The 14321-nt window shown below is 41.8% G+C and overlaps 1 protein-coding gene across 2 annotated transcripts in view; it reads right to left on the reverse strand.

The window, feature by feature from the left end:
- CPQ (carboxypeptidase Q) overlaps nucleotides 1-5870 on the reverse strand; it is a 146691-nt gene extending 140821 nt beyond the window's left edge. Inside the window, exon 1 of one of the 2 annotated variants that reach the window (XM_050322765.1) lies at nucleotides 5818-5870. Coding sequence is in view for 1 of the 2 variants with exons in the window: in XM_050322759.1 (XP_050178716.1) it covers nucleotides 3820-3821 (2 nt within the window). In the remaining variant the exon portion in view is untranslated. Of the gene's footprint in view, nucleotides 1-3819; nucleotides 3862-5817 lie in introns of those variants that run through there. The other variant, XM_050322759.1, reaches the window with a different exon arrangement.
- Nucleotides 5871-14321: the final 8451 nt, after the last annotated feature.

A 14321-nucleotide genomic window follows, 5' to 3' on the forward strand; every position in this document is an offset into this window, starting at 1 on the left:
CATCAGTTGCTGGAAACAAGGACATCTGTCCTCACTGGGTTACTCTCTGAAGCGCAGCCAGAAATATTCCTGCTCACTACCATGCTTTCTGCAAGTTTTCTCTTCAATTATAAGACCTAAGTCCAAAATGAAGCATGAACCACAGACCTTAGCTGCTGTAGCAACTTGCATTAAAATTCATGTAGGTGTATTTTACCAGCCTGTGGCCTGAGTGAGAGGTAGAAGATTTGGATCAGTTGTGGTTTAAGTCTATGTAAATCCCAGCTACGGTGGTTCTGCCCTCAAAACTGCCATTCACTTGCATCAGAACCTCATCCATATGATCAGCAGCAAGTTGGTTCTGAGAATCAATCCAGCGAAAAACATTTATACTTTGTTTGCAGAAATTAATAACGACGTTAGTACCAGAAGGTTACTGCCAAAGAGAAAATGAAGGTGTACTCCTCACAGGAAGACTGGACTGCAGCAGTCCCTGCAGTCTGAGGAGAAGACAGCTCTGCTCTTTCCACCACCACTACTACCTTGGTGAGAATCCAAGGGACAGGTGGGTGGCTGGGAAGCTCTGCAGCAGCTGCAGGAAAATGGACAAGCACAGTAACTCAGAGGCTGCACAGAATTTTCCAAGTCTGTTCCTGAGACTTTTCTGTTTCTGAAAACCCTCTAGGGATTTCTAACTCAACAGCTATTTCAAGACAACCAAACCAAAGAAGTAATTAAAATAAAGTTGACTTTGTTTTCCTAGAATATCTCACAGTCCATCACTGAGATAGAAATTGGCTGCTCTGTGTATTCTTCAGCAGCACTGAAGAGATTATCCAAGATTAGCGATGTACTTTTCTGCCTTACCTAGTTGTCATGAGAAAATATTAATAGCTCACAGCAGTATATAGAATCAATCCTAAAAATGATCCTATGACCAATCTTTAAGAAATTAGAAACTTACAATTCTTTCTGCTTCCAAAGCAACGAAGAAATTTCATTAAACTAAAACTCCAGTGTTTCACAGTCTGCCACAAAAGAGCACTTGTGTTTTGTACAGGAGAACACGACAGAGAGAGAAATAGAAGGTGAGCCCAGTGACTCAGAACAGCATAGATAACAGGATCAGAAACACTAATCTTAAAACCTGTGCTGAGTAGATGGGGAAACCACTACAGATAAATCAGATTTATGCTTTGGTCTGCAAACATTACAGATAAAATAGTGGATGCTTTCCCATTGGAGTTGATTAGCTCAGATTTCATTTTAAGAACTCAAAACCCCCACATTTCTTTCTCAAATGACTATTGGTACACGCATAATGTTATATAAGCTCCTTTTGTGGAGCCACTTGAAACGCCAAATTACTTTTGACTCACTTGTCTTAGGTAAATTCACAATCAAGTGCCTCCTCTGGAAAAAAACTATGAACAAATTAAAGGCACAGGATATAAATGTATGTGTAGCAGGTGAAAGCTAGAAAATTTGCAGGAGGGTGGAAGAGTGGTTTCACTACCTTTCATATAGAGTATTCTAGCAGGAAATGTACTATCACTACATTTAAGATCAGGGACCTTAACCAATAACCAGAGAAAAAAAAGAAAAAAAACCCAAACAACACACATAGACTTAAAACCAGAACACTCCTATCAGTACTAAGACAGGCTTCAAAAGGGTGACAACAATTACCGGTTGCACAAGATGCTGCATTTGTGGGGTCACAATACAGGTTTGGGCAAATCCTCATCTGGTAGAAACTCACTGTTGTACCAAATGCAAGATGGTCACTCAGGCAAGTTTAAATCTTAGTTGTTTATAACTCCTACGATGCAGAAAATGTTAGGTGACCTGAGATTAACCTTCTCTCACTATAACATAAAGATCCTTGATTTAAAATTTATCTTAGAGAATTGAGATAAATTTCAGTGACATTTTTCTTTTTTAAAGCAGCATTAGTATCTTTTAAAGTCATGTTTTAAGATCATAGGTATTTTGTCATACCTCTGATTGCATAGTACAGAGAAACATTTTACCAAAATATATGAATAAAGTCTTAGAGATGTATTTTAATCCATATATCTGTTCATTAGATACTTCTACCAAATCCCTCTTGGCAGCAACAGCACCGAAGGGATTTTCACATTTTTCTCTCAGGCACTGTGGGGAAAATTCATCAAACAGATCCATGTTAATCAGATTTAAAAGAGTCTAAGAAAATATTATGATGATGATTATTATTATTATTAATACTAGTACAGGGGAAAAAAAAAAAGGAATCCAAATGAGCCAGGTGTCTGAATACTCTAATTAAATAAAAAAACTAAGTCAATAAATGAATAAATAAACTAAAGGCAAACCTACCCACATTGGTCCATTCTCCCTATCTCAAAACCAGAAAAGCCTCTTGTAAGATCAAGGCACCCAAATTATCATTTTTTAAAACTACAGGCTAACAAGGTTAACATTTTTCTCAAGCTGACATACGATCTTCTCTTCTATTGTAAAACTGAAACAAAAAAAGAGCAAAGCATTCTCCACACATTCTGTCAGAAATACTGACTTAATCAAGTAACTGGCATTTAAGAGATTACAAATTGGAGCTAAAAATTCACTACTGCCATCAAAGTGAAAATGTAAGTGGCTTGAGGTCAACTGAAGAAGGAACTTACATTTATTTCACTACTTTGAGATTATTGCAGACATTTGGTAACATGACATGAAAGATTACTGCAATGCAGTTTTTGACAGATAGTATTTCCTGTCAAGACAGAACAGGAAGAACTGTAGAACTTTGAGATCGTAATCATTTAGTACATTTCTACGCACAAAGTACTTCTTTAAGCAAAATATTTCACCCCTGCAGCTGCTATCTCTTACATGTACTGTCATCCTTCATCCTCCCACAACTGGATAGGAAGGAAGAAATGACAAGGCAAAGTTTTCACTCTGAAAACATGGAAGTTTTACACAATATAGCAGGAATAAATAAAAGAATCCCATGTGCATTAGGAGTTCGTGCAATTATATCAATAATAAGATATTGCAAGTTGCTTCCTTTCTCAATTTGGCATTAGAGACATGCGGGCATTTGCAAAAATGTGTTATAAAATGAGTAAGAATTTATAAGCTTTTTCTAACAGATGTCTCCCAACAGGGGTCAATGCCAGGTTGTTCCTTCCCAGCCCAGATTTGCAATCTGTTCTTATCTGGTTTAGTATCTTATTGTTCAGCTGTTCAAAAGAATTATATATATATATTTTAAACACCAAGAAACAAGATTGGGTAAGACGAAGCTTTTGTATGAATCTCTAAAGCTGTGGTGGCTTTGATCCAAGTTTATCTGCACAGACTTCATCTGAAAAATAGAAGTTAGGGTGAAGTAAAATGGATGGCAAGGCACAACTAATAAATGCTCTCCAAGATAGGGTGGATATGCCTAAAAGAATGAGACATAATTTACAAGGAAACAAGGGATGTAAAAACTCTCATATACATGGTAGGCTTTGTGGGGTTTCTTTGTGGAAAGAAGTGTCTGAGATTTTATTAAAAATAATAATCTAACAGAGAGAGCACCAGACAACACTGGAAGGTGATTTTAAGAACTGACAGTAGGTAAGCATGAGAAAGACTTTTATTAAAATCCTTCATCCTGGCAGAAAACTAACCAGAACAAAATCAAGGCAAACTTTTGTCACCCTAAGTTAAATCTTATGAATTTTCTCAAGCTAAAATAGAGAGATACATTCTAGATAGATGAAGATATAAGCAGTCTTTACATTCCCACACAGGGAGTCTGTTCTACAGCTGTACCAAGTAAGCTTCATAAGAAGAAATACTCACATGTTCCCCTTTCACCAACAGATTACAACACTCCTGCAGTCTTGGAAGTATCTCCAGAAACAGTAACACCAATCTAATTTAGAACAGAGTGAAAACCACAGACAGGCAAAATTTTGAAAATTAAGGCTCACTAAAGAAGAAATTAGGATTGTAGGTGCTTCTTGTGTATGGCACTGTCTGAGCAGGTGCTTTTGGTGCTCATGCAGCACTTAGGAAAGTCAGGTCCTCAAAACACTGCAGTTTGAAGGAGGAAACAAGTACTTAACAAGCAAACAGAATTCTTGTCCTTGTATTCTGAATTTCCTTTTTGTAATTCTGAGCAGACCTGTAACTTATCAGACATAACAACTACATTCAAAAGGCTCCTTCGCATCTAATTTCCTTAGTCAAATCTGTTCAGCCCACTGAATTTACATTTTTTCATGTTTTTTTGTATCTCCCATTTTTCTCACTCATATCCATTTTAGTACTTCAATAAAATATGTATATGCATATTCACACGTATAAAAATTGTACATACATATAAAAAATGCTTCTCTTGTATACTTTTCCCTTTTGCATCAAATTGAAAAAGGTAGTCTTAAAAGAATGAAGACCTGTCAAGACAAACCTAATGGTTACTAGTTACTAGAAATTCTTACTCTGAACCACTAAACCACTTTACATGCTAGGACTGCTTCACTATGAGGTGTGCCATAAAACATAATTAAATATCTAATGCACTCATTTGTATTTATGGGGCTTATCCATTTTCAGTGACATAGCTTTTGGTCAGTGACTGCTGTCAACTCTGCTCATTTCAGGATCACAGCAGAGCACCGTGTCTCACCTAACGCTGATCATGCATCCCCCAAGCACTGTGTGACTGCCAACTTCAACTTTGGATCCACATTTGTTTTTAAATTAAGAGGAACAAGAGTGTTAACAATGATTTCATATCACAGAATCACAGAGTCGATTAGGTTGGAAAAGACCTCTGAGGTCTTCCAGGGCAACCTCTGACTGAACACCACCATGTCAACTAGACCATGGCACAAAGTGCCCCATCCAGTCTTTTCTTAAACACCTCCAGGGACAGCGATTTCACCAACTCCCTGGATAGTACATTCCAATGTCTGATCACTCCTTCTGTGAAGAAATTCCTCCAGATGTCCAATCTAAACCTCCATTGGCACCTTCTCTCATACTGTCACTCGTTGCCTGGGAGACCAACCCCCACCTGGCTACACCCTCCTTTCAGGTAGTTGTAGAGAGTGCTAAGGTCACTCCTGAGCCTCCTCTTTGCCAGGCTAAACAACCTCAGCTCCCTCAGCTACTCCTCATAGGCCTGTGCTCCAGATCCTTCCCCAGATCCACTGCCCTTCTCTGGACTTGCTCCAACGCCTCAATGCCCTTCCTGAACTGAGGGGCCCAGAACTGGACGCAGCACTCGAGGTGCAGCCTCACCAGTGCCGCGTACAGGAGGACAATCACTGCCCTGGTCCTGCTGGCCACACTATTCCTGATACACGCCAGGATGCCCTTGGCCTTCTTGGCCACCCGGGCCCACTGCTGGCTCATTTTCAGCAGGCTGTCGACCAGCACCCCCAGGTCCTTATCCGTGCTCCCGAAGGAGGGCCTCCCTGGTGCCAGTCACCCCTCCGGCGAAGGGCAGGCAGTGGGTTCAGCGAGGTGGGCCGGCTCCAGCGCACGGCCCCGAGCAGGGCAGGCCCGGCGGCCCAGGGCCCCATTTCGGGGGTGGGGGGGCAGCACACGCTGCACGGCTTTAAAGCGAGGCCTCGGTAAGAGAAGGAGACGGGGCTGAGCCCCGCCGAGGCGCCGGCGATGGTGGCCGGCATGCCCCTCCCCGCGAAGCCGGAGCCGCGGCCCCCGGGTGAACGCTGCAGCCCGGCGGAGGGGCGACGGGGGAGCGCTCCCCGAGTGGGGATTCCCTGCGAGGAGGAGTAGGAGGAGATGAAGGAGGAGGAGGAGGAGGCGGTGGGCAGAGCAAACACGCACCTTCCCCGCGCAGATCGGGCGGCGGCGCCGGCACAGCCCTGGCTCCCGGCCGGCAGCGGGCGGGGGGAGGAGAAGCCGCCGCGGGGGCGGGCCCGGCCCGGCCCGGTGCCCGCGCTGCCCGCCCGTGGCGCCTCGAAGCCCGCCCTGAGGCCAGGCGGGCTCGGCACGGGCAATATCTCCAGACCCCGGAGGCCTCAAAACTCTCATCCATCGTCACCAGCCCCGGCAGGGAAGTGAGAGCCTCGGTGCTGTGCGGCTGGTGAGGCACTGGAATAGAGAAGGCACACGGAAAAGGTGTGGATGCCTCATCCCTCGTAGTGTTCAAAGCCAGGTTGGACGGGGCTCTGAGCAAGGTGGTCTAGTGGAAGATGTCCTAGCCAGGGTAGGTGTGATAGTCGTGCAAGGGCACACGGGCAATGGATGAAGCATGTGGAGGCTTTCCTGCTGACAGTGTCCTCCTGGGTACTTCGGAGAATGACTATTCTTGTGTAGTTCACGGTTTCCAGTTCCACGGTTGCTGCCTTCACGCCGTTCGGAACCGAGGTAGGGCCACCACTCCTTAGATGGTGGCCGCCTGCACAAGCAACATTGCACTCACTTAAATCAAGGTGTGTTTATAAAAACACTTAGGTAAATGAGTGCAATTTCTTCTGTAGATAAGATCTTAAATTACAAACATGGGTCTTAATCTGCAAACACTTGAATTAAACCTCTCGTTTGATTCTGTTAAAGTCAGTGGGACTACCCAGGTGCTTAAGAGGTAAGTGTTTCTAGGATCAAAGCCCTTGGTGCATTTCCAAAAAGCTGCTGCAGCAGGAAGACAGTGAAAAATTTCCCTCTAATATTCAACACCATATTCCAATATTCATGAACTTTCTGCCTCAGTGAAATGACTGTTATACTAATGAGCTTCATGGGTGTGTACCTTGAGGAGGGATTTGAAACACGTTATTATAAGATAATGGCTGTTCCTGCCAACCTGACTCCTCCACCCGTTTATTTGAGGTGACTCATTTGTGTTTTTTCACTTGTACTTTTCAGTGCAGAATCTGAATGATATATTTTTGCAGATGAGACTGTGTCCCCTACAATACTGATCAGGGAGCATGTTGATGGGATGGCAACAATATGTTTCTCCAAGTGCCACAGTTCTTGAGAGTCCTGTTATATTGAGAGTAACAAAGCAAATGTTTCAATAAAAATGTTACACAAGTAAAAGTCTGTCAGAGATCTGCCTGTCTGGCCACCTCTTTCCTGCACATTCTATATATTCTTTACTGTAAGTGGTAAGCATCCATCTAGGACTGTATCTCTGGAAAGAGATATGCACAGTGATTAGTAGTGAAAGTCATGCAAGAAAATATTCTATCCTCAAAGGTTGGCTATTGCACCCACAACACCTTGAACTTAAATACCTAAATATGGCCTTCCTTTTTACTTCCAGCGAGAGAGAACATAGGACAGATCTGCATGAACAAGCTCATGTAAAACTATACTGGCAGTATTTGAATTTAGGATTTTGGTTGGGAGTGATTTCATTTGCTCCTTTTATAATTATATCACTTTCCCCAACTGGTTTCCCATTATTTTTTCCCTTTGTTGATCCTTCCACAGCCAAGAAATCAAAAGGATGAGTGATAATAGGCCATCTTTTTTCTCCTTCATCAAATAGTCAGAAGGATGGAGATATCTTGGTGTAGTTGTCATTAATCCCAGGTCAGAGGGTGGAGACCACACTGCTCCTGTCTCCTGTTGTCCTTGCCAGAAGAGCAATAAGTGCAAATAAAGAAGCATAACAACAAAACCTAGAGCTCCACCCCTCAAGCCTCTTCAGCCAGAAGCATGCACACATCTGTTTACAGGTTTGAAATACATCAATACCCACTTAGCCTTGGGAAAGGTATTTCCATTACACCCATCTCTTACATGCTTTTCTCCTATTTTGCATTATTCACTAAATTCTTAGTTTTGTTTTCCTTTACTTTGTAGCTTCAGGACTTTGGGATTGCTTGCTTTTTCCTCCTCAGGACTGTAATTGTAAATCAGGGAGAGGCTGGAGCTGAGGAGACCTGTGCTCAGTTTCCCAAACTTTATAAGCTACTGTGCTGGGCAAAATCCCAGCCCCACCATCCAGAAATCACCAGTGTCATCCAACTGGCATGCTCCTGTACTCATAAAGACTGTCAGGTGCTTGAAAGTCCCTGTATGGATGCATCTTTACAAGATTACTGTGATTACACTGCTAGTAACACCGTCAGAGTCAAGAACATAATATTCAAGAAAGGGATTGGATATATATGAATGTCAAAAATAAACGGTATTATCTGATTGTAATTTGGTGCTTCAAGGAATAAGCTGGTATCTAACTCATGGAAAGGGGAGTTCAACCTAAAGTGAAGATGGATGACACTTCTTACTACTGGATTTCTTTTTTGCTTTCTATTATATAGCATATGAAGCAACTGGTGGAGTGTGCTGCTAGGCATAGGATAGTGCCTGAATGGATCCTGAATCTCTTCTGATAGGACAGTTGCTTGGTACCAAGCTTCTCCCTGCACAGGATGGGGGTGAGGGATGATGCTATTTCGCTGTGCTTTGTTTTTCTGCTCTGTTTAGACTGCATGATTTTTGGAGCAAGGACTGCTTTGGTGGAGCTCCAAACTTTGTTGAAGTCTCTGAAATGTGACTTTATTAAAATAATAAGAAGAAATCACAAGCATATTCACATACTAATTATTATGCTAGGTGGGGAGGGGGAGGGAAGAAAGTACGAGATTCCTTTGAAAAGCTGCCAGCACAGTTCCAAATACCAGAGGTGTTTGAAGTGGGAGCACACTGTACCAGACTGAAGGAATTACCAATATACCAGTTACCCTTGTTTAGAAGTATGTTTTCAGTTTTTATTTTATGACATTTATTTACTTTGGCAAAGCATTTTTTATTTCTTGTCTCACTCTCCCAAAAGCCTCCTCTAGGACAACATTGGATTTTAGTACACTAGAAGATGTTTTCTTCATTTAAAGTTTTTCTTTGTTGCTTTGCACTGTAGGCAGGTAAATATGGATTGCTAATTAATGCAAACTTATGCTCTTATTTCCTCTTGTTTTCCAGTTAAAAGAGCTGAAAACAAGTAGTCCTAAGTTTCAAAGAATCAGTGCTCTTCAGTTCCTTCTAGGAAGATGCATTTAAGCTTGACCCTGACTTAAATGTCTCCATTGAGGCAGCCTAGCAGCAAATAAACGTATCCTAATAGTGCAAAGAATGGGGAAAAAATAGGGACATTGTGAAAGAAAAACAGCAAGCAACTCAAAGCAAGTATTTTTTACACAGTTCCATTTGCTTTTCTGCTGCTGTGTCAGAGACATTTTTTTTCAGGTATCATGAGCAGATCATCAGCTGAGAGCAGAACATCTGCCACCAATGGGTTGATAGGGTGTCCTTGCTTGAGACATGTCGTAACGTGGGCCTGTCCAGTGCAATGCAGTTTTACTGTGAGAACTCAGCATTAGCTGCCTCAAGTTTCTATGCATTCTGATACTAAGCTGATGCAAGCCAAAAAAACGAATCCTCTCCTGCCAAAGGGAAATCTTCTCTCTGAACAAAACCTGCCAACATACACCTGGTGCAAAGTGCCACTACACACACTCCAAGAACACAGCAATGTCAGCAACTGTGAGCCCTGCGTCCCTGCCCTGTGTGCAGCAGCCCTTCTGCTGTTACAGCCTCTTGCAGCAAGGGCACGTAGCATCTGAAGAAAGCAGCGATGAACACACATGCTCCAGGGACATAAAATTGTCAGCAACTCATGTCCCCACAGAAGTTCTGGCAGCAAAACTTGCTAGTAAAAGGCATAGTCTGGCAGGGTAATTTCTCCTGCAGACTACTACAAATTTTCTTACAAAGGAATGGCCTGGGTTTTTGTAAGAATTGGTGGAACATGCTCCCACTTGAGTCTCCTTACAAACTGTGTGACTTGTGCTGCCATGGGTGGAGAAGAGAGCATGGGCACCTGATGTAAAACCAGAAGTGCAAGGAGCCCTCTCTGTGCATTCTTACGGATCTCCAGTAGGTAGCAATTGGTCCAGCAATATCCACGGGTCCGCCCCTACTCCTGTCTTTACAAAGCAAAGGTATTTGAATGTCTGACATCAATTATCACATATTTGCATTAAAAATACATTAAATACTGCTCTAAATAGCTTTCCTTATGATAAAGTAATTAAATTATAAATAGTTTGTCTCAGCAACTCTCTCCACTAGAGCTAGGTACTTGTGTTCTTCTCAATATTTTTGTGAGGATGAAATCCAGGTTTAACTTACTCAAAATCCAAGTTTGACTTATTCAATCCATATTTGTCCCAAAAAAGCTTAAATCCATGGATACTTTTAAAAATGCTGATAAAATACATCTTTTATTTCTGGACTTAAAGGGAATCCTCTATCTTGCTGTGTACCAATGCAGCCCTTTTTTTTTTACTAACACATCTACTGTAATGGTGACTTCCAAGTTCAAAGGACATCCACTGCATCCATTAACCTGCATGAAAACATGGTTACTCCCTGGTCCAAACTGGGCTGAGTTGAACTGTATTGAACAGTCCCCCATCCCCATTCCTGGAAGTGTTCAAGGCCAGGTTGGATGGGACTTCAAGCAACCTGGTCTAGTGAAAGGTGTCCCTCCCACAGAAGGGAGGGTGGAACTGGATGATCTTTAAGGTCACTTCCAACCAATCCAAAACACCCTATGATTGTATAATTCTATGAACACATTACAGACTGTGTTCATACAGGGTGAGACAATAAAATCTCCATCTAACAGAGGCAGATGGGAGGCCGAGCAGGAGTGTGACTTCTCTTGGTAACAATGCTTCAGCCAGTCAGTTTATTGGGAAGGGGAGCGTTCTTGGAGTGGCAGATACTAGACAGATGAATGGAAACTGAGTGCTAAAATAGCTTGTTATCATCTGAAAAGGCCCAAAAGTGACAGGTGTGTTATTTTATGACGGGCTTTGAATGCAGACACAAGTTTCCAGTCAGTGCGTGGATTCATGCTTTGAGACCCAGCTTCACCAATACCTCATTCTAGATTTAACTATAAGACTCTGAACAGGCTGCTCTAGCCAAGAGGAAATAATATAGCAGTCGTCATTTAAACTTCAGAAAAACTGTGATTCTGCAAGAGAGTCAATGTGTTACTACCAAAACTAACTAAAGTTTTGCAGTCCTGATCCTCTATGGTATTTATTTAGAAAATTGCATGATTCTTACTCAAATTTGCAAAGTCTGTGTGATCACAATTGGCAAGTTTTGATAAACATGCCGAAAAGTGAAAAGTTGATATACTGAGAGCTTGTGTAAAAGAATATATTGCTTCTTTAAGGACAGGTACAGCATTTCTTAGAAGAGCCAAAGCTGAACAAGTCTGTGGAGTTTCAGAATCTGCATTAAAAGTCCCATCAGGAAAGGCTGAAGTAAAATTCCACACAGCTTTTAGTGCTGAATGTGTGTTATAAAAAGCACAGACTGGCAGGGAAAAACTGATGATTTCTACTGCCAGCGTTGTTACAAAAATCAAACCCTGAATTGGGAGAAATCACATGGCTAAGCACCTGTAACCAATTTTTGAGATGATAAAAGAAAACTTTAGACTCTTTGACAGCTCTTCTGTGGGGATTTTTTTTTTTTTACTTTTCAGGCTCTTTTTTTTTTTTATAAAACCACTTAGAAGCTGAAAAAATGGAAACTTAGTACTCTTCCAACTTATGGGAAAAAAAGAACAAAGATTGAGACTTACTGCTCCTAAAGTCTTAACAGACATTGTGATTGGAATTACTTAATTCAATAACTAGCAGAAATGCTTTTGACTAATAAATATGTTACAATAATTACATATGCTTTAAAGTCAAAATGGTTTTGCTAATCTTTGTTCTGATGGGCCTAATATATTTTGCTTTATAAGAAGTGTTAGTTTTATGCATTCATAATGAATTCTCAATTTGCATTGAAAAACAAGTTGAAACAAATAAAACTTATAAACTGAATTAGCTGGTAAATACATATTTATTTACCATTTTAACATAACAGAATGGGAAAACATAGAAAAAAATGGAACCTTTGTAATGGCATAAACATGAAAATAGTCTGTACTCCTGCAGAGCAAAAAGTACAAAATTTACTGTAAAAATTAAATAAATTGCTAGTTAACGAGTCATCTTGCTTACCAGCCAATGAAAATTTTCCTTAGGAAAATATCTGAACACATGCAAAACAAGGTGAAAGCTGATGATATAAAGACAGGTTTCTCACTGCTGCTTTGATTGTAGTCAGTAATTTAGGCTGACTGTGATTCTCAGGGAAGGTTTTCCTATGGGATGGAGCTCAACTCCTGAAGATTCACTAGAACTGTTCCTGAAGCTTCGGCTCAGCAGCATGAAAGTGGCACGGCCGCCAGCCTGGCAGTGAGGCACCAGGGCAAGGTGAGGTCCTTCATTCAAGCCCTTTTGGTTTGAGCAAGAGTTAAGACATTCCCTTCACCATCTGAGACTTTCGCCATGTCAGCATTAACTCAGCTGGCACTGAGGGCTGGTCCAGAAGGAAGCACATGCTCTGCTTCTCTTCCTTTCAGAAGAGACTCTTCTGTTAGCTCTGTGGTATTGAAATTACAGGGATGAATGATGAAAACTGAACTTTGGGCTGGTTTACATTCCTTCAGTACCATTTAGTGTGATGGTTGTTGACTTCTCCCTGCCACTATATTTAGAACAGGGAGTAGGAAGGAGATGAGCGTTAGTATTATGGGTTATGACACAAAAACATCAAAAAGAAAGTCTGTTCTCATTTCTCTTTGGTATCCTCTGGGGAGCTGCAGTGTTTAGTGAAAGCTCCTGTTCCACTGCAGGAGCTCAGGAAAATGGGCACCAAACTTTGTTTACACTCTAGGACTACATATGACCATACAAGGTGGGTGGGTAACTAGGACACTGAACTTTTTCCTCTATGGAGCTTAGTTTCCCACCACTAGATAAGCTTCAAATAGGTTGTCTGGTGGAGTTATTGTTCTTTATACGTCAGCACTTGGATTAAAAATAGAAAAATATCAGAAGCTTCTTTTGCATTCAGCAAATCAACAAAAAGTCCATGGGAAAAAAAAATTGCATAATGCCCCAGAAGTAATCTAAATGAATTAAAGCCACCCCCTACAGAGAACTTGGGCTCTGTTTATTTTCAACAAACTATTACAGGTTTTGCAATATTTTTCTGGAAGTTTTTCACAAGCATTCCTACTTCCTCTCACTCCAGGCCAGGGCTGAACTGCCATGCTGGAGGAATTCTTTGGACCTGACTTTCAGCTATGCGAGACAGAAGCCCTCAGCCCCAGTCCAACTACAGAATGCTACAGATCTATTACATCTACAGATTTTAAGCTGCAATGCGAATTAAAACTCTCAAGAGCTCTTCAGGCTACACCATAAAAACATTTGATATTAAAAGAGTTACAGGTAGTGAAAGCTTGACCTCTTCCAAAAGGAAAAAGAAATGGAAAAGAAGTGAAAAGTTGCTTCAATAGGCAACAGCACATCCTGACTGCAAAGCCCCTGTTGCACATCTTATCCCTTTCTTCCCACCTCCCTTTTGGACAAAAGACAACCCAAACCCTTCCAAGTGCAATGCAGAACCCTGATTATTGCCTTCTGCTGCTCTCCCAACACCTCATTTGGGGAGCGTGAGACGTGCAGGGTCAACCCTGCAGGTCCTGCATCCATTTTGCTGTAGCAAAAATTTCAGGGGAGAGCAGCCAGCAGAAGCTATGACTGTCAACATGTGCAAGAAGTAGCACATATCTCTGATGTGCTGGGAAGCTGTGTGCAACCAAGAGTGCCTCTCAGGGTACGACACCAACACCTGCTCGCTCTCCTGACTCCACATTGTCTCTTTTAAGATCAAATTTGCAAAGGTAACAACTCAAAGAAAACAAATTGCCTTGTAACTTTTAGTAGAAAACATGGACTGTCAGGACAGTTTCTCTTCCTACCTTCTTTCCACTCACCCCAAATTAATGTCTGTAGCTCTATATGAGCCCTGTCCCTTCCCTGCCCCATCCCCACTGGAAACTATGCTCAGATACTGCAAATACACAGAGGGATTTTCAGATTTCCACCCACGCAAGCATCTACTCAGCACATCCGATGCACATGTGAAACTGGATCACAAGGATCAGGACAGGAGCCCACATTTCCATTTCTAGCTCTATTGAGCTTAAGTTTTATCATTTGTTTGTTTTCAAAGCAAAAAATATACAACTTACTTTACTTCACAGAGGAAGAAATCTCGGCAAGCATCTTTTTTCCACTGGCAGGGATGGGTTACAGCTCCCCCACTCCCACCCACGCAGCTGAACCCAGTGCCTGGTCAGCCCAAGAGTCATGAGGAAATGAAATGCACATGTCAGCATCCCCCTCTCCTGCTCCAGCTCCTTAGCAAAACTGCTCTTCTCCAGCCGTGAA

The sequence above is a fragment of the Myiozetetes cayanensis genome, unplaced genomic scaffold (assembly GCF_022539395.1).
Source record: "Myiozetetes cayanensis isolate MyiCay16 unplaced genomic scaffold, myiCay2020 scf1, whole genome shotgun sequence".
NCBI classification, from domain to species: domain Eukaryota; kingdom Metazoa; phylum Chordata; class Aves; order Passeriformes; family Tyrannidae; genus Myiozetetes; species Myiozetetes cayanensis.